Source organism: Cinclus cinclus, chromosome 22, assembly GCF_963662255.1.
Source record: "Cinclus cinclus chromosome 22, bCinCin1.1, whole genome shotgun sequence".
In the NCBI taxonomy this organism is placed as follows: Eukaryota; Metazoa; Chordata; class Aves; order Passeriformes; family Cinclidae; genus Cinclus; species Cinclus cinclus.
This window is the reverse complement of record NC_085067.1, coordinates 3,539,431-3,560,569: the sequence shown is the minus strand read 5'-3', so window position 1 is coordinate 3,560,569 and position 21,139 is coordinate 3,539,431. Positions and strand designations below refer to the sequence as shown.

At 41.6% G+C, this 21,139-nt stretch overlaps 1 protein-coding gene across 1 annotated transcript in view; it reads left to right on the top strand.

Moving 5' to 3' along the window:
- Nucleotides 1-21,139, top strand: part of PIGL (phosphatidylinositol glycan anchor biosynthesis class L) — a 52,741-nt gene that overhangs the window by 597 nt on the left and 31,005 nt on the right. The window contains exon 2 of the mRNA XM_062507175.1: nucleotides 2,668-2,767. Within this exon, the coding sequence (XP_062363159.1) occupies nucleotides 2,668-2,767 (100 nt within the window). The remainder of the gene's footprint in view (nucleotides 1-2,667; nucleotides 2,768-21,139) is intronic.

The following is a 21,139-nucleotide window of genomic DNA, read 5'->3' as shown; positions in this document are numbered from 1 at the left end:
GGACTTGTTTGGATGATCCAGTTTTAATGTCGCGATGCATTCACTGTCACATATCTAAAAATAGCACTTGCATTGTAATCCATGGAACAATAGCCCGGAAGGGAATGTGAGGCCATGGCTGTCCATCTCCAGTGCTCCAGCTGACCTGGAGGCAGCACCGATGTGTCTTCATTTGCTGCAGACAAATGTTTGTTCTCCAGAATGTCCGGGGAGGTGCCTCAGGCTGTGGGGTGTGTGTCAGTGCTGCTTTAGCTTTCCCTCAAGTCTCTTTTTCCTGAGTCACTGGTATAATTTAAGCTTGTTTGTTTCTGGTTTTGTTTTTCGTTTGTTTGGGGGGGGGGTTGTGCCTGACAGGAAGGTGGAAATCAGACTATCCCTTTGTAATAGTCTCTTACGTATTTTAGGACTGTTATCTGCCTCTTCTGCCTTATCTTCTCCAGACTAAACAACCTGATTACTTGCAGCCTTCCCTCTAGATCATGTTTACTAAACGTCTAATCATTCTCATCACTCTCCTTTGGACTGTTCCTTTGGTTCATGTAATTTTTGGAAGAGCGGTGATGACAATCTGGAAGCAGCACTGGTGCTGAGGCCTTTCTGGGGCTGAATAGAGTGGAAAGATTCTTACAGGCTCCACTGTTTGCCCAGAAAAAAAACTTTTCTCAGCACGACACTTTTGTGTTCTTCTCGTGATCTGCTAAAGCTCCAGGTTGTTCTGCAGAACTGACACCTGAGCAGTTATTCCATTGTTCAGGTTTGTGTGCATAAGGAACAACACATTTAAATTGATCTTTGAGACCATATTGCAGTACCAGAATTCTTACACTGAGAGCTGCTTAGCTTTGGGAAAGAGCTCCCTGTGCCTTTGGCAGCTCCAGCCAGTTCACTGCCAACGTTTCTGTCATTTCCAAAGCTTTCTGTCTCGCCAGACTATCCAGGTGAGAAGACAGGGATTGAACTATTGAAGTCCAGTGGTTTGGTGGCTTCATTGATGGCTCTGCACCTCCCATTCAAGATTTAATGCAGAGCTTTCATTGTCTCTGCTGAGGGACAGAGGTCTGTGTATCCCATTTGGCTTCTTCACAGCTATAGGGAGAATACTGAAGTGCAACTCTGCCATTTCAGTTTTGGGGACTAATACACCGCTGCTGGTAGAGAACTGTCCAAAGAGACAGTTGTTGTGTTTCTGTTTGTTTTGTTTAATTTTCTTTATTCCTGATTCAGTGGCATGACACATTCAGAGTGTTTGATGTTTCCTTCTAGGTACTTTCTCACTTGTAAGGAAATGTAGTGGAGAGCACCTTTATGAGCTAAGAGATTTTTATTTTAAAAGCCTCTGGTTAGTTTTGTGGGTGATTCAGATGGTTCATCCTCTCATTGTTTGAGTGATTGATGTTGACAAGGGAGTTGATCAAAGACACTGCAAATTGTTAGCACTGAGACAAAATCATTACTTAAAAACCATTGTACTTGCAGTTTTCAGTTATCAATCAATTTGACTTAGAAATTAGTTAGAATTACAGCACTGGGAAAAAGAAATCAGTCCTTGACACGCTGAATAATCTTAGATTGATTTAATAACTCAGTCTAAATGTGCTTTGCTCTCTGTAGTAGCTGGCTCTGTTGTGATTGCTCCATGGATGAGGTCCAGCAGCATCAGCTATTCAGCTGGTTTTGCTCTCAACAGCTGCCCAGTTTCTCTTGTGAGCATTGACATATTCCTGATGTCCTGACACCTTTCTGCATCTCTGGAGCTTTGAGTTCAGCAGAAGTCAGGTGTTTTGAGAGCAATGGGACTGTTTGGATAAAGCATCACCTGCAGTCTGCTGTGACACTGCACTGCAGCAAAATCCGTTACCTTCCAGCAGTGTGTTGGTAACAACCTGATAAAAAACAGTCTGAAATGAACCCTCTTGGACTCATTCAGTCATTCCAGACAAGCTGCACCCTTCAGTTCATTCTGCTGGAGCTGGAACTTGCAATCCAAGGTTCATCCCTCAGTCAGTCACTGTCAGTCTCCCAAAGTCATTCAGTCTCAGGCTGTGGGAAGAGGCTTTTTTTTCCCTAGTTACTCTTTCCCTCTTTGAAAATTTTACAGAGCTCGCTAGCGAGGGCTCAGCTTGCAACACTGCTCCAGAGAAATGCTAGATTTAGATGACTCACACCCACAACAATAAGAAGTTCTAGTGTAATTCAAGACAGCTGACTACAGACTTGAATCACACATTAATACTCAACTGTATTTTTTTTGTTTTATTGCTTCAAAGTTAAAATTGAGTTGCAAGTATTGCCCTGCATAGAGCAACGCTCTGGAAGGGGTATCACAACTCTGGCAGGGACTTTGCATGGCTGATGCCAAGAAAAAATAAGGGAATGTCAGAGCAAGATGAGAAAAAAATAATTTAGTGAAGAAGGAGGCAATGTTTTAAGATAATGAATCCCATTTCCCTGTTAGTTGTTGATCTCTGTTACAACTTTCCCAACTGCCTTTATTTTGGTTAGGATTTCTATCTCCTTTTGCCTCTGTAAGTTTTTGCAATCTTGCCATATCAGTTCTGTCTTAATTTCCTCTGTGAATGGAACAAGGAAGAAGATACTGAATTGTTTGGAGCCCTTGATGTGAACCTAAACTGAGTTAGATGGTGTTGCTGTGTTTGCTGTTTTCAGGAAATTATTACAATCAAGGAGACATTCGTAAGAAAGAGCTGGAACAGAGTTGTTGTGTCCTGGGGATTCCTGCTTCTGATGTCACAGTCATTGATCACAGGTAACTAGTTTTCCCTTCCAGCAGAATTCCACTGCAGTTTTAAAGGGGATTGAAGTTCACTTTAACCTTCAGGAGAGCTGACTGTGTCATTCTGAAAAGCCTTGAGGAATCTCAAGACAGACAAGATTAGATATTTTTGTTAATTCTTCTCATAAATCTAGTTAATACAGAAGACAATGCTTTTGCATTATGGGCATCACAATTCCTAGGTGAAGCTGTGTTCATACAGCATTTAGAATAATGATAACCACACTTGCTGGGATCTGGCACAGTGTGTCTGGGCAGCATGATCACATTTTGTTATATAACAACTTGTTGCAGTGTTAGACAGCCAGAAATTCTCTGAATTGCCTGGGGCAGGTTTTCTGTAGGTGGTCTTTGCAGGCTTAGTGTGGAATTCTCTTATATTTACAATCTGCTTTAGTCCTGGCTAAAGACAAAAGTGAAGTGCAGTACTAAAGACAGTCTACAATAACACGACAGTAAGATTCTTCAAAATTAGGCCATGCTAAATTTGTTTTTCTGAGGTGTGGTGGTGTTTTTTTTATCTATGTGTAGCTGCAGAGGTGGGTGACACTTCTCTGTCCAGGAACTCTCTTCTGGGAGAGTGATTTAACACTTTGAATCAGTGAAACTTAGAACTAATTTTGCAAAAGTCTCTCAAATTACCCAATCACTGTCTGTGTATAAGATCTGAATGAGACACTGGTTGCTAGGAAACATGATACAAGTGGTTGTTTCACTTGTAAACAGCTATCACACAGCCCATGAAGAATATTTCTGTTTATGAAGAAATAATAGCAACATATTGATTTAAAGCCACTCCAGCTAGAAGAATCAGAGTTTAAAAAAAATCTGGCTCCTGGCAGGCCCTTTTCCCATGACCATATTTTCCCTTGAGCCAAGGCAGCAGAAACCACAGTCCAGACTATGAATCTTTCCGAGTTCTTTGCTTTTTTTAGCTTTAGCTTTCTCTCCAAGTTTTCAGCTTGCTGAGGAAAACAGCATTGAAGTTGTTTTTCCTTTGGAATGAAAAGAGATGTTTCCGTTCACTTCCCATGAACTGGCTTTGAGTAACTGCAAGTTTTGTAGTACAAGCATATAACAATGCCCAAAACATTCTGGGGAGGAATAAGGAAAAAGCTGCTCAGCTTTGCTAAGCAGAAAGTCTGCTCAATGAACCATCTTTTGACGTTAACAGAGCCCTGAAGCCACTTGGCCTTTTATCCTCTGAAGAAATGTGAAGGTTGGTTGGTGAGTGATGCAAGTTCTGATGCTGCTCAGTCACCCCACGCACACAGCCCAGGGAGCTGCTAGTTGTCAGTCAGTATTTGGAAGGTGAGGGCCATTTCAGAGAAATCTCTTGGCTGATGCCTCTTTCTTACTTGATTGTTATTGCACACATTCCTGTCCCAGTCTGTGATTCCCCCTGTGAGGACAGTGCCTGAAATGCCAGAGCCATCCCATTGCACAGGTCTGGGCTGGAATGTACATCATTGCTCCAAGAAACAGGTTCAGATTTGAGGTTTTTATCTCTGAGTTAGATTGCTATGAGATAACCATCAAATCCTTCAACTTTGTTGTGCATTCAGGGAGTAAATGAAGTTCTTGATGAATTTTGCTCCGAGCTTGTTTGCACAGCGAAGTTAAGTGTGTTTACAGTGCATTATTTACTGTGCCATAACTCACCATGTGGATGCTCTTTATGAAAAACATCTGTGGGTCAGGTGATAGCAAACTGCTAGAGGATCAGGACTAATTTCTAGACCACCCTGAATTTTTAGTGTAGCTGATTTTAGATACTGTTTTCCAGTGGTTTAGACACAATGCTGGGACTCAGGGTTCTTTAAACTTACTCGAAGTTCTTGGATTCCTTAAGGTAAATAGTTTTCCTGTGTCTCTTAAGATTTATGTAATTTACGGGTTATACAAAAATATTTGTTGGTATGGCATTATGGCATTACTTGTTGAAGTAATTCATTATTTACCACTAGATTTCAATGTAAATTCATGCCTACAGAATACAGCTCAGGAGGCTGCTCCTCCTTAGCATTTTAAGATAAGAGCCCTTTGGCTCTTTTGTTCCTTGCTGAACTCTTCAGAAGATAATTTGCCATCAATGAAGGAGCACGTTGCTCTGGGAGAGCTGCTGGCCTGCTGCCCATCTCCCATTGCTTACACAAACACTGCATGCTTTACATTAGCCAAGCTGCAGCTTTGTGTTTTGGTAAGGAAAGCCCAAAGGATTGCAAGGTCTGGATCTGCTCCAGCCATTGTAGTGTGGAGCTGAGTCATGCTGCTTCCTCTTTCTTTGTGTGATCTACAAGTGAGTGAGTAGAATTTGCAAGATGTAAAAGGGGAAATAGATTTGCAAAGCCAGGTGATTGACTTGCTCTGTCATCTCGATGTGCAGGCAGGTATAAAATCAACGTGACATTTGGGACTGAGTGTGAACTTGTGAAGAGAAAGCTTCAGTCAGACTATGATGAAATCTGCACTAAAGACCAAATCTTCTTAGGCAGTGCCTTGCCTTAAACAATGCTTCTCTCAAGTATATCCAGGATTCCCAGCAGGACCCGTTCAGTCTCTATCACACAACTGCTCTTCCCAGATCCTTCAGGAGCTGTGTTTGATGTTGCCATTGTGTTTGTTATCTCGCTTAAAGAGAACAAAAATCTGCACGAATATGGCCCCAAGCTGTACCCACATTTCAGCCCTAGAGATCTGAGATCACTAAAATTTCCTGCAGAAAAGTTCTTTGCTGTATGGGACATGTCCAGGAGTGGGAAGGGCAGGAATGTCTGGGCATGCAAACATGTTCCAGACTAATTTCGATTTGAGCTCTGGACTCTTCCAGCTTGTGACTTGTCAGGCACCAGATTTGCAGAGGTGTCCCCTGAGCTGCCATGTCATTATCACAGCTCCCACACTACACCACTCAGCTGTATTTAGGGGAGAAAAGTTGCACAATCCATTTTTGTTACCGTTCCCACACAAGGCTAAACACTTGGAGCAGCCCAGCTCAGAACCTGGGCTTGTGTTGTTCACAGTTAATTCCTGGACTGTCACAATTATTCCTGCTAATGGGTAAGGGATGAGTAGCAAGAAAGTGAGTTCTGAAACTCATGTAAGATAAAAGTCACTTCATTAATTATTTAAATGTTAATGTAAACTGTACTTTTGATATATTTTTATCATCTTATGTGCTTTCAACAGCAGATTTTCCTGTGAGTTAAGCTCCCATTTACAGTGGGCACATCTGCCAGTGCTCTGGCTGTCTATTAGTCTGAAATATTGCACATGAGCAGGAGATGATTTCTGAGCTGCTTTCACTTTCTGAAGAGAAGCAGATAAAAGGAGGCCCAAATTATTCCTTTTTTCTGATGTGTGTTTTGGGTTCATGAAAAGATAAATATCAGATGTTTTACTGTGGATTCTGAAGCTTTTGTGCACAGTTGTTCTGGACAGAAAGTAAAACTGACTATTTCCATCTTTAATATGACAGAAAATATTTGGCCCAAGTTTGTTCTGCAAAGAAAATAATAGCTGAGATCTGTGTAAACTGCAAAATTTTCCATTCACAGTTGGATGCTTATGGCAAACAATGTTACATCTCTTTCCAAGTTTCCATGGAAATTGCACTCCCTTTGCTTTTTTATTATTATTATTTCACTGAAGTCCAAAAGGGCTCTGATCAGACACTGCACAGGAGAGAGGACATCTGCCCATGCACTATCACAGGCTATTTCTATAAGGCTGCAGAGAGGCTCAATTTTTTTTTTTAAAGTTTTTATGTAGTAATTCTGTGCTCATTTTTTTCCTCCTATAAGATAAATAGGCTTTATTGCACTTCCTCATATTTAACAAACTTCCTTCCATGACCTCTCCATGACAGAGAAATGAGTCTGTAAGGTCATGGGAAAAATATATCCTTAAGTAAATAGTGTGTGTGTCTGGTTGTGGTCATCACAAAGGTACAAATACAAAAACACTCAGGCCCTTCAGAGAAAAAGATATATCATTGGAAATCTGAGCCTTTTTATTAGAATTTAGAGGTACAGTCTTTGAGTCCATGTCATTGATCTGGTCTGGATTTGTTGTCCTTGGGTTTGTTGATGGCAATGTGGGTGCTGAGTGCACAGAGCTGTAATATTCTAAAAAATGTGTTTATCTTACTTACTATGTGTTTCTATCACAAAGGTAATATTATTCCCTAATATTTCTTCTTCCTGTTATAATGTTTCACCTTTTGGGATCAGTAGTTGATAGTTTTAATTCTGCTGGAGTAATTGTGGTAATGAGTTACATTTTGTCTTCCTAAGTTCCCCGTGGTATGATAGTTTGACATTTTACTGTTAGTTCTAAAAAGCTGATCTGTGTGCTGATTGAAATTGCTGCCATGCTTTATTCTGGAAGAGCTGCATATTTCAGGAGTGAGTGATGGGATTTTCTTAATCTTCCTTGTCCCAGCATTGCTGTAAAGGTTTGTTGTTTTTTTTTCCCCCGGATTTTCTGTAATTAAGAACGACATCTGTGGGACCAGAAATCTGACATATAAATTGATCACATGCTTAGTGTGGATTGCAGGGAAATCAACCTACATCCCTTGAATCAGCCAAACACACTCAAAATCATCCTTAACATTAACAAGCTTCATCATGACAATAAGGCACTTTGTCAGTCAGGTGGGGATCTTGATATTTATCAATCTGTAGCCGAGTTGCATTTCTCTTTAGTGTAATTCTGGAAATGTAAATTGTTTTCTTTTCGAGAAGACAATAAAAGATTTGGCCACCTATTTTTATTTATATTTCTAAATAGATAATTTTTTCAAAATGCTTTCCCACGTGGCAGTTCCTGCTGGCATTTTAGGACCTCAGAGCACTTTATAAAAAGGATTTTATCAAAATCTACCTTCAGGCATCTGCTTTTATAAGTGTTGCTCTATGCAATAATTTAAGAGGAAATTCTTCTGGGGGTTGAGCTGTCTCACAGCACTCCAGGAAAGCTGCTTTCTGAAACAAAGCTTTGTAGTGGACTAAGTTAGGTTTAGCTATTTTGTCCTAAGTTAAATATTTTTGTCAATAAGGAAATCTGCCCTTTTTTTCCCCTGGGGCTGCCATGGACCAGGTCCTTCCTCAGCTTTCCAGCAAAAGGAACTTCCTTGCTGTCAACCAAGGGGGAAGAGGAAAAAGATCCTTTCAGGGCCAGAGGGCCACGTCCCCTGGATTCCCTCAGCAGGGCAGTGAGCAATGGTACCTTTGGAAAAACTCAAGGATTCTCCCTCAGGTGTCAACAGAGACCTGTCCCAGCACATCAGTGTTGTCATTGCAGGGATTGATTGAAGGGAAGAGCCTGGCCAGAGAAGCCAAGGGCTCAAAATAAATGCAGGGGGAAATGAAAGAGTACGGCTAGAGGACAAAATGGTTTATGGAAATCAAATCAAAATACTCTGCATTGAAATTTATACTTTTAATTCTCAAGATGATTTTAGCAGAATAAAAACTTTGAAATACTGATCTCAAAACATGAAAGATGAGAAGAAGGATCACAGCCATCTTCTGAAGCTGATGAAAGTTTGATTTGACTTAAAAACCATCAGCATTGCTAAGCTTATGGTAAGAAAAGAAATAAAGCTGTGCATAATGGCTGCGTTTCAGGAGTCTGCAGCTGAAGATGGAGACAGGAGAGGTAGAGACAGTAGAGGCAGGAGAACAGGAAAATCCATTACTAGGATTTTTTTTCTTTTGTTCATTCTTAGTTCTTTCAGAACTGCCTTTTACTATTCTTTCATGAATGATTTTTGAAAGTCCTCCACGTACATTAAAGACAGGTATCATCTTCAGAGCAAAGAAAGCTCCAAGGAGCCATCCTGGATTTGCAGATGGTTCTTGTCCCAGCTTTGCAGTCTCTTGGAAACAAAGATTTCCTGCTTGGGAGCCATTCTGTCACTAGAACACATGTCCAAGCAGAAGGAAGTATCTTTGGGTTTGCTGATTTCCTGTTAAAACATTTTGAGTGGACTTTCTTCATGGTTCCAGGAAGCTATAGAAAGATACAGTCTTTAGATTAAACCTGTTTTTAACAGTTGTACCCAGGAGTCCCCTTTTAAGCACAGCAACCTCTTTATTTTGCTGGTTACACATGGAACAATTCAGTGTGTTTTGCCAACACTGACCCCGAGGAACTAATGGAGAATGACAGCCACTTTCCTTTTGCTTCTGAAGGTTCCCTGCTTTGATAGCCCTGCAACACCTCTGTTAGTCCCTCATTTGAACCTGCAGTGTTAATTACAGGCAGACACAGATCTTTTTTCAGAGAAATGCTTAACTCTTACCCTTAAAGGGTAATTAACAATTATATCAAATAATCACAGCAAGTTAATAAAAAAGGAGGAACAAAAAAAAATCTAGCAGGGATTCTGCTTAAGCTTTTGAATCTCTGCATTCCTCCAAGCTTACTCAGAGAAAAAGTATTCCTATTTCTACTGGGAATGCTCTTAAAAGCTTTCTCACAATAATGGATTGGGCATTAACGCCTTGGTCACAAGACCTGTGTGGTTTCTTTGTGGATTCTCATAATCTTATTTTAATTGTAGCTACAGTAGAAAATGTGAATGCCTCAGTTAATCTGTGAGTTCTGAGGCTGTGACATGCTTTGGAAACATCATCCTTTGCATCTGAAACAGACTTGCATTTTCTGCAGGTAATTACTGTATTGGAAAGCAGAGGAGGGGATTTGCAGTCTCTCTTGGGCAAACTCCTTTTTGGAATCCAATCTAAAGAATTTCAGTTCCATCAGTTCTAGTTGGGGTTGGCCATTGACTTCAGCACGCCCAGGAATTGTCACTGAAGCAGTCAACAAGAGAAGACAAAGTCTTGTTTTTTTAAAAAAAAAATGTTGGTATGGGGAAAGTTGGAAAGGGAACTGTACAATGGGTGTTGTGTAAAATGTGTTTTCTCTTAATGACCTTCCAGTTCAGATTGGCTCTGTTTATATACAAATGCAAAACTGTTCTCCCTGCCAGCACAGCAAAGCTCAGTCTGGGATCTGAGTTTTCAGCTGTGTCTCTTGCCTCTGATATCCTTCCAGTAATAAAAGTTGTGTGGCTGGGATTTGGCTGGAATTGCAGATGATGTGTGAGCCAGAACTGAGTTCAGCCTTCTCTTCCTCTGCAAGACAATAGAAGTTAAACTTGTTTGTGTCAATAAAAAAAGCATACACAACTCCTAACCCCTCAGGGAGCAGAGATGAGGAATAAGACGCTTTTTTTCCATCATCATGTTTCTAACCCTGACCAATGTTAGTAGTAAGTCTGTGGGAACTCAGACTTTTGTTTTCCTCATTTCCAAGATGGAGCAGAAGCTTTTGTGGAGTTCACCAGTGAAGATGCAGCATCCAGAGAACACATACAGTTACAACGGCATTTGCAGTGTTCCCTAATCCAGGTTGTTTGTTCTTCACTTCAAACTCCCTGGAGGGTACTGTGTATTAAGTGTTGTCTTTGCTTTGTAAGCCTTAACAGCTTCCCTGCAGAGACTGACAAAGTGGCAAAGGAACCTTTTCTCAGGTGAAGTGGCATTGCTGACATGCCTTGTAGTTGTCACTTTCCTGTTTCCTTCTTTTTTCAAAAGGAAACTCTGGAGTCATTCCAGAGTCCTGGGTGCTGTCTGGATGTAAGCAAAGCTCTCTCAGTTGATACAGGAGCAACAAGTGATTAAATCTTTCAGTGCTGGGTCTTTATTACAGCAGCTGAAAGCTCTGACTGCAGTCAGCAATTCCACTTGCAGGTTGCACATTGCTCTCCTCATTGTAAAGTACCCATTTGTAAAGCTCTATAGCAGTTGTTAATCTCCACTCTTCTGTTAATAAAACCCTCTCTGACACATGACTGAAAACTTCTGCAGTTGACAGTGTCAGTGTGAGCCAGCAAAGGTGCTCTCAGCACTCTGGAATCTGAGGCTCATCGACTGCTCTTACCTGACTGCAGTTTGGTTCTGCTCTGCAGCAGCAGCAAAGCATCCTACAGCCAAAGAATTCCCATTTGTATTTTCTTGGCTGAGTTTGTTGTGACATGCCCTGTTATTTTTGCATTCTGGGTGCATTCTGAAGCTCCCCCAGGCATCCCTTCAAATGAAACATTGCATCACTGAGGAAGCGAAGCCATTACAAGGGAATGCTTTTGCCAGACACTTGGAGCAGAGACAATAAACTCTCATCTTCCAGAAAAGGACTTGCAAGTTGACATTGCAAAATTTGGGACGAACAATGGTCCCTTCTTGAGTGGTTTGATGCAGTTTTTAAAAAAGCCAAGCTGTGCTGTTGTTTTTTTGCCATATCATGAATGAGGGTTTTATATTTGCATAGAAGAAATGCTACAAGCGAAGAAGTCAGAGCACAGAGCTTCAAAATCCTTTGGAAGGAAGAGAATAAATTTTCTCTTGAAGTCTGCTAAGGTCTCTGACTTCTCTGGGTCTTATTTTCATCCTTCAATAACCCTCCCTTTTTGCAGAGCTGTGGGGGTGGAGCAGTTGCTGTTTCTATGCTATTCTTATGGTGTGAGACTCTGTATGAGTGTTGAGGATCATTATTAGAGTTCCTTGCCTAGTCAAAGGGTTAATTTTGAGATCTGATTTAGGTTTGGCACAGCAGGAGGGGAGACAGAGGATTTTGTTCTGCAGGAAACTGGGTCAGCAGGTTTTTATTATTGTGCTCGACATCCCAATGTGGTTTGCATTTAGGAATGAACTCGGCTGACATCATGCATGGTCGCTTTCCCCTTCCCAGGATGCAGCCTGAGACACTGCTCCATACATTACAGCTTTCCTAAATGGAATGAAAGGGAATACCCAGCTGAAGAAGCTCAGGCCATTGTGAATTTGTCAGTTACCTTTTCAGAGCTGTCTGTCAGGAATGCTCAGGAACACAGGATGAGGTCCAAGATGTTTTGGAGAAGAAGAACAATAGTGCTGGAGTATTTTCAGTCGCTGAAGTGCATTGGAATCACAGAGGTCTCCATTGCCTTTACACCCCGTTGACTGCTGATTGTTCTTACAGCCTGTGGCATTGCTTGGTTTTTGTTTGGATCTGGTCAGATTCTGATCTTGGTCCTGCTAGTGTAAATTTGGAGTAATTCCCTTGCTTTCTGTGAAGATCCTGCTGTGTGGTTCTGCAGATAACTTTTAGGTGTAGAGTTTTCCGTTGTAGCTATTGGGTCATCATGACTGATGAAAGATTTGAGTAATCCAGAATCTTTGTCACATCTCCGAGCTTTCTTGGCTGTGTTTCCTGATGTGTATTCTCAGGAAACTGAGAATACCTGTCTGTTCTTTACCTCTGCCTATTGAAGACCAAACTGTGGCAGACATCATCTATATTGGACAATTCAGGCTGTCTTTCTTTACAGATTATTTTCACTTCACTGAATGATGAAAATCCAAGTTCAAAAAATATTCCACATTGTTTTGATTGTAAGGATCTGATGAGGGTGGTAGAGCTTAAAAAGATTTAAGGTGGATCTTTAAAATACATTACCAAAAAGGTTGGTAATGCTTAGGAAAATTTCTGAGTAATAGGATTTAAGGCTGAGCATCTATTTCCAGTTTTATGCTCTTGTTGTTTTACAGACTTTAATGTGAGTTAATAGCTTTTCAGCATAATAAAACCATCTAATTCTGTCCCATTCTACTCTTTATTCAGTTCTGGCATCGAGAAACCCAGACATTTTTGCAAACCAAGTTTGGCTTTTAAGGCTGAACAAGGAAAATAGAGGCAATACTGAGAAGGGCAGACAGCAGTAGGTTTGCCAGCAGTTCCTGGAAATAATGGACTTTCACAACCATTGCCTGCAGATTGGACATTTAAGGAGGAAAAAAATCCTTGTGGCTTGCATGGGTAGAATAATGAGAATGCAAAGTCTGTTGAGAAAGTTTATTATGGTAAAAATTCAGATGCCATTCTTGGGTTTAAACTAAAGAGCAGCATATCAAATGCCTCAAAATGATGACAGCATAGAAATAACACAGGTCAGAAAATTGCATATGGTCTCTCCTGGATTGCCTTTAATGCTGTGGTAGGCTATACATTTTAATTGTCCAATTTAGAATTTCTATAAAACAGTTTCAGCTGTAAGAAATGTCCTCAGAGAATCATCTTTGACATGTGAACACGTTAAAGAGGGATGAAGGAAGGAGGTGTTTCTGCAATACCCTTGTGCTCTTCCCCTGCTGTGACTGGGAGCCAAGAAAACGCCAGCGTGTGTCAGAATGAGAGGCAGTGACAGGACTTGTAGCAGGCAGACACGTCCACACAATAAACAGCAGAGCTGAGGCAGCATTCTCAAAATTGCCTCCTGCATAATGAAACAGAGGAGTTGTGGCAGAATCTCCACAGCTTCATTCAGAGTTGGCAAATTATTTCATTCAAATTTGCAGCAACTTGGGAAATGTCATTGTGCTGCTGGAAGACTTGGGTTGTGTTTCCTATTCCTAAATTGAACTAAGTTCAATTGAGCTCTCAGCTCAAGAAATGAGAGATGAAAAGCCTCTCTCCCCCCTGCAGTGGCTCTCCTGAATGTATATTATATCTCTTGAGGCTGTCAGCCATGTGAAGCCTTCAGGATGTGACTCATAGAATAAATAAGTTTGGTCATTCTTGCTGTGAATAGAAAAAGGTAAAATCTTGTCTTTTTATAAAAGCTTTTTCTTCCCTACATGAATTCAGAAAACATCCCAAGTCATTAACATACTGGAGCTGTCACTGAAGATCCAGTAGACTCAGGGTTGAACAGAACTGTTAATAGAGCTCAGTGATGCCATGTGTGTGAAACGTGTGCTGCTGAATATTTGTGCTCTTTCAAATGGATGAACTCGAGTTCCCAGACTGCAAACGAGGGTGGTAATGCAGAGGAGCAGCTCATGTGTGTCAGCAAAGGAGCAGATGCTGGCAGGAGACCGGGGGATAAACAGATGCCGAGTAATGCTGGTGAAGGGAATGAGCCATTTGTGCCCGTTTGGGAGCTCTGCTGCAGAGGATGCAGCCTGCAGATTTAAGTAGGTTATGATGTTCTCCCCTATGGCTGGGGCTGGAGGCCTGGCCAGTTAACTGCAGAGTGCCACTTTGTGGTACAAACATCAAAAAATCATCATTCAGAGAGCAATGGCTTCAAATGGGTGCATTCCTTTTTTGTTTTTAAATGTAACCCTATCTTTACCAATTAAAGTAACTATTCAATGGTTAGAATACGATCCCTGAGCTATGAGCACAGATCCTGTTTATCCTTTTTGTGGGATAAAACATATTTAGCCTTGCTGGATTTGTAGTTACTATTCCTTCTTCAAGTTTTATGTGGCAATTAACCCTTTCCTTTGATAGCTGTTTACAGCCTGGAGCAGGGTGACAGTAATGGTACTCTTTGTTCTGCAGAAGGCAGGGAACTGTGCCAGCTATCCTGTATCTGTTTCCCAAACTCAGGTAACCTTCTCCTGGGGCAATCCCAGTACCAGGAGAAGGGGAACAGCAGTATTCTTAACATGGCTGCTCACTGCCAATCTTTTCAGAGAATGGGAACCAGCTGATTAATTTTATTGACCAGTTATTGCAAGCAAAAGGTGCCAGGCTGGAAGCACTGGTGACTGGCAAAGGCCCCTCACAGTAACTCTTACACCAGGGTGTGTTTGTGCTCTTCTTCATTCCTGCAAGTTGATTGCTTGTATCTGCAAGAAGATTACTGCCCACTGCAATACAACTTCTGGCCTCTTTCCTTGCATGCCAGTAAGAAGATTAATTAGAACTGGGTTAAAAATGTATTAGTATTTAAGGGAGATATCTTTTTACTGTGCTGCCTCATCTCTTATCCCACCCCAATCCATTACATGTTGTGCTCAGAGTCCTCATGCAGCTTCTGCTGTTTAGTGCCCTCTGTACCTACAGGGAGGTAAGGAAGGACTTTCTGTCTCCATGCTTATATATCCTTATTCCAGGAGAATGTGTGAGTTCTGGCAAGAGCAATCTGGAGCCAGCACAGGATGTTGGATACAGGACACACTCAACACCCTCCTACATGGCTCACTGTGGGGCCACCACACAGCTCACAGGTGCTCTCTGCTTCCACAGCAGCTCTTGAGACTGAAGTAATTTCCAGCCAGACTTGGCAGTTGGACTTTCCCAGTGATCTGTATGAACCAGAAGTGTCTTGGGAGGTTTCCCAGTTACACCATCCTGCTTTTGGTGTTTACAGCTACAGTAACTAACTTCTGACATTTATACCCAGCTGGTGCTCTGATCACTGAGCTCAGTGCCTGTTTGCACATGGGGCCTTCTGATAAGGCAGGCATTTGACCTTTCTATTCTTAACCCATTAACATTTAGAAGAGTTGCTCTCCTCACCTCTGAGGCTGTGTTTCTCCCCCTCCCCACAGCCCCCCTGTTCCTGCCAGATAAGATTACTCCTAGGTTATATATTGATCTAAAAGCAGAGTGCCAAATGCAGCCCACAGCAGTTCAAGGGCACACACTGAACTCACTGAGTCCCCATGCTCAGCCCAGTGGGAAGGAGATGACCAGAAGCTGCTTTTGCCCTCTCAGCAGAACCTGGGGACAGGCACAGGGGTCTCAGTTTTTTATTGTATCATTGAAGGACCAGCAGTAGGACCTGCCCAGTTTGCTGAGGCTGCACCTTTGTGCTCTTTCCTCTTCTCTCTCTGCCTGTGAACAGATGAATGGGTTGAAGGGATCCTTACACAGGATTATCACACATTCATTTACTTGAGGCAGTATATTCAGGATTCTGAACTGTGCAAATGAGAGCCAAGAGTCCTTTGTTTCAAGTGAAGCCCAGCTCAAGGAATGCTGCACTGTGTCACTTCATCTGTGCATGTGTATTTCCTAGTTTTTGAGTATCAGACAGGAGTAAGGAGCTGTTATTGCCTCTTCAGGTGTTGAGAGTCTCTTGTTCTAGATCAATATCTTGGTGTAAAATGCTTGGGAAAATGCCACCAGAATGACAAAAGAAGTGGAAAACAGGCCTAATAATGGATGTTACACATGCTTGGGCTATTTGCTTTATCCATGAGATGACTCGATGGTCATACAGGAGGACCAACACCAGCAAGAGATTTGGAGGGTGGGGTCTGTTGAGCTGTTACACACATTTTGTATGAGAATAATGACCATACTGGTCTTGCTGGCTTTAAAAGCCTATGACACTGATAATAACTACAGTCAGTCACTAGAATTAATTAGCTTGTAAGCCTGATTTTCCCCTGTAAAACCAAAAGCCACTGGAGCAGCATGGATCAAAATCTATTGCAATTATTAATGTTTTATTATGTTAAATTAAACGGTTTAAAACATTGTGATTTACTGTGCATTTATGACCATCTATACTAAGATTCATATATTCTTTACATGATAACTTACATGAAATTAAAGAGGCAGGCACTATGCTTTTTCCTGCCACTGTTTAAGAGAAAGTAAAACCACAGAATGGATGGAGTCCTCTCACTTAGCACTAGACTATTTTAGAATGAGAGACTCCTTTTGAGTTGTCTTATCAGACACTCAGTAATTCAGTCTTGAGAAGCTCATTCAAAACTGAAGGAGGAAATCCTTTTTCATCTTGTGGTCTGTGAATAAAAATAGATATGGAAGTCTGTTCTACTAATTTTTTAGATGCCTCAACGGCATGTGTGATGCAAAACCAACTGCTTTATCTCCTTAACTACAGTTAATATTATCTTTGTTTACTGCATGTGTTAGTTTTTAATACTGTGTTTTGATAAGCTTTTCCATTATTTCTAGAAATTCTTATATAATTTACCTAGTTGTTTGGAAACAATTATAAAATACTGTTATGATTTGGAGCTCCAGCTTCCATTTCAACTCAGAATTGCACAAACCATGGCTAAAAGTTCATTTAGGGAGGAGAAATGCATCACTCCATCCCTGTTAATACAATAAAATGGAAAAATTAAGTTCTATCCTTAGAGAGAGTTGTTTTAGAAAGAGCAAAATCACTTATTTAAAATGAGTGGGTAGAAACCCACCTGTACTGGGCTGCAGGAAGAAGGAGGTAGGAATTTTGCTGGCTTGGCCCTCATCACAGCCTGGTTTGAATTTTCTGTGTGGCACTGTCACTGTTGTGGTGTCACCAACGGTCCCTGGCCCTTGGAGCAGCTGAACTGACAGGGACAAGGCCCAAGGTTGGGAATGCTGCTGCCAATTCTGTTTTATACATTTACAGATTCCTGTTTTACAGGGCTGCTTTCCCTTATTTTTTTTCCCATTTCAAATGTTCCATGAAGTAAATTTTTTATCAGTGACTCAGAGCAAAAGAAAATGTCAGATTTTTATGATAAAATATTAGATGTCTGGGCAAGCCTTCAAAAAACCTGAAAATGTTTTTTTGGCTTATCCAGCATACTGTACTTGCTGAGATGGGAGTGTGTGAGCCTCTAGTTATGATTAAAACACCAAAAGCAAGAACGTAGGAAGCAATAAAATATTATGTAGGAGAAGATTTGTCATTTTTGTGACTTTGTTTAAAGAAAACCCAGATGTGGGAGCAGATACCTACTGAATCAATCATTTTCTAAGCCATAGATGACCAGAAAATTAATTTAAAAGAAATAATAGGAAGAGATATTAGAAAAATAAACCTGTAGAAGTTAATGTTTTAACAATGTTGCCCAGACTAGTTTGGTCTTAAAGTGATCTGCATTAACAGTAATTGTAATTTATTTGGGGATGTTTAACCCTCAGGATGTACATTTAGGAGATTTTTCAGTGGTTTCAGGGACTGGATTGCTCTAGTTTGCTTCTGCTGCAGAGTTTGTGTCAGGAAACAGAATTTCTGCCTTTGACTGCAGCTCTGCCAGGATTTTCCTGAGGGTGTGGGGTGGGTGAAGGTGTGGGGAGGGTGAAGGTGTGGGGTGGATGAAGGTGTGGGGTGGATGAAGGTGTGGGGTGGATGAAGGTGTGGGGAGGGTGAAGGTGTGGGGTGGATGAAGGTGTGGGGAGGGTGAAGGTGTGGGGTGGGTGAAGGTGTGGGGAGGATGAAGGTGTGGGGAGGATGAAGGTGTGGGGTGGATGAAGGTGTGGGGTGGGTGAAGGTGTGGGGAGGGTGAAGGTGTGGGGAGGATGAAGGTGTGGGGAGGATGAAGGTGTGGGGAGGGTGAAGGTGTGGGGTGGATGAAGGTGTGGGGAGGGTGAAGGTGTGGGGTGGATGAAGGTGTGGGGTGGATGAAGGTGTGGGGAGGGTGAGGGTGTGGGGTGGATGAAGGTGTGGGGAGGGTGAAGGTGTGGGGTGGGTGAAGGTGTGGGGAGGATGAAGGTGTGGGGAGGATGAAGGTGTGGAGTGGATGAAGGTGTGGGATAGGTGAGGGTGGAAGCAGTGCTGATGCAGCAGGGCTGCTTTTCTCACAAGATCTAATTATGCCATTAGAGTGCAGATCTCTGCACCTCCCTTCTTTGTGAGCTTTATACATATTCTGTGTGGTCTTGTGTGTCTGAGACATGCTCAGAAAATGTTCATTTTTATGTTATGTTAGCAATAGGTGACCAGAGAAGTAAAATACTTCAGAATACTCGGACTGGCAGAACAGCACAAGGGTCAAGGTACTTCCTAAGCTCAATAGAATCTCCTTTAGTAATACCTAATAAACTTCCCTGGCTTCCTGGCCTATTTACAGTCCTTGTCCTTAGCCCTAATCCATTTCAGAAGTTGCGTTTCCATTTTGACTCAGGGATTGCCCAGCAGGACATTTGTCTCAGCACACAGGGACAGCTGTGTTGACAGTCTCGGTGGCCTCGGGGCATTACAGGCTCTCTGTAATCAGATGAGACCTGTACGTGCTTCAGTGCCTTCCAGTGAACTGAAACAACCTTTGTCTGCTGGGGATGATGAAGGAAGTGACCACGTCAAGGGGCTTGGCTGTGGTTTTGTGAGACCTTCTAAAGGATACATAAACTGCAGAACCAAGTGAAGGTCCTGGAGTCAGTGTTAGTTCATCAGGCAGCATGAAAGAAGGATGGTTTGATGTTGGAGAAATACATACAAGAAATGCAGAGGATTTGAAGTTAACTTGTAAAATTATGTGGAGTAATTTTTTTACATGTCAGTCCCCTAGATCCCTATCCAGTGTCAACCATTGTACATAGCTATTTTCCAGAATGTTTCTTCTTCCTTTGTACTGTGTGGCAGAGATAAATACACAATTCTTTCTATTTGAGGAATCCTAGGAGTCACTGGTATCAAAAGTAGGTAAAAGTTAGACAGAAATGGCATTTTTCAACTGCTGGCACACCATTTAACATGCACTTTGCATAGCAATAAGCAAATCCCTGTTGAACACTGGCCAAGAGAATCCATCAGCGTGTTTTATTCATGTGGTGTGACAGTGCAGTTAAGTCTGCATTGATTCTGTTTATTTCAATTTAGAGAACATCTCCACTGAGCATTCCATGTAATTATTATACAGACAAGGAGCAACATCTAGAGCTGACAGCCAAGCATATAAATACAAATCTTTTGCAAAACATTCTGTCATGTTGCTTCTGCAAGGAGAACAGGTCAGACTTACACAGGAGCAGATTCTACTGTCAAGATTTTTGCTTAAATTGCCTTTCCTCCAGTTCTGTTATGATTATATCAGGGCACCATTTGTTTTAGTCTTCCAGATGATCTCTACAGCTGCATCGCTGTACACAGAGAGAGAAAAACAGGGTTTTAAAAATACTGAGTAGGTAAAATGTGCACTTTACATTGTAACTAACAGGCTGTCAGTAAAATCCTGAATATTGACACAGTGTAAATAGGAGTTTATACCGTGCTGCTTCCTGAGATTCCATGGAGTGTGTGGGTACTGAATAGATCCAGATCCATGGGTCAGAGTGCACAGTAAGTGCTGTAGGTGACTTGGCTGTCCCAGGGAGGTGCACAGCCAGAACTGTTTGAATGCTTGGGCAGGCCAAAGGTTGTGAACGTGAGGCACAAGCTTGAGGAAGTCCATTCAGGGAGGGAACCTACAGTAATTAGCTCTGCCACTTGTTGCACTTGTTTCCTTCTTAGGATGATTAAGTTACACTGATCTGGTCAACCCAGGTCAACCACAACAGTTACCAAGACAATGAAGTAAACTGGTCGGTGCCCTTGAGTGTTGCACAGCCCATGAAGTGCTCACAGATCCCTGCTCCAGCTTTGTCCTGATGCTGGAAAGGTGATGTGGTGAGACACAACCTCAGCTCCTTTTACAAACATATTCATACAGCTGGAGTGTTGTTCAGGGCTCCTCAGCAGAAACAACGAAGATGGTTGAGATACTCAAAACTGAACTGGAAACACTCCATCCCATAACAGTGTCCCATTGAAACATCCCTCTGTAACAGTCCCAGTTCCTGCCTGCTAAGAATTTGCTTAACATCTACTGTTAGACTGGAAGGAGTGGGGGAAGGAGAGTCCTTGCTATCATTAAAAAGGAGAAGGAAAAAAAAATCTAATCAAATAAATCCCTGTAGTTCATTTCCTCTTACGAGCTCTGTGCTCTGTAATTATATTACCAAAGAAGTCTTTCTTCTCTGAGTTCACGTGAAACCTTAATGGTTTTATTCCCCTTGGCCCTAGTTCAATCAGTATACATGAAATGACAACGTTTTTCAGTTCCAGTGTAAGATTGAAATAGAAGATGGTAGGTGTGGTACTTCAGATTAGAGCAGACTATTTAAAAGAATCAATTCCTTAAAGGACATTGCTAGGTTGGGAGTACATTTAACATAACTCCACTACCAAGTATGAATTTTGTTTAAGAGAACCCAGCCTCACCAACAGAGAGTGCCAGCAGTGCAGAATTCCCAACACACAGCAACTGTGAATAGAACAAGATGTTCTGTTAGCAGGTAGGTGATGCTGGCAAATGGTTAAACACATTTAGAAATGTAATATAATAAGTAAAAGGGAGTAAAAGATACTCAGTATCTCAAAGAAGTCTGATGAATGTTGTTTGCTCATGGAGTTTTACTGTTGCTCTTGGTGGAGAAACTGAAGCCAATTTTGAAGACTTTAGATAATTTGTTCTGAAGGAAATGCTGTTCATATGATGCAGCACCAGCTTGAAGCAAATAGGAAATGAATGTTTTCGTTAGTTGCAGATTCACCTGTTTCCTAATGTGCACTAGATTAGCAAATGTGGGTGGTGTTTTATAATTTCAGTTGTATTGCATCAGGAGGAAGGGAAATGTACTCTTTGCTGGACATCATTGAGCATCTTTTGCCTCTTGTAGCTTCTTCAGTCCACCTTGGTTAAAATGAAAAGAAGTATTTTTACTGCAGTGCAGGAAACTGAAATACCTTTTTAGCAACTGAAGTGGGATTTGGGG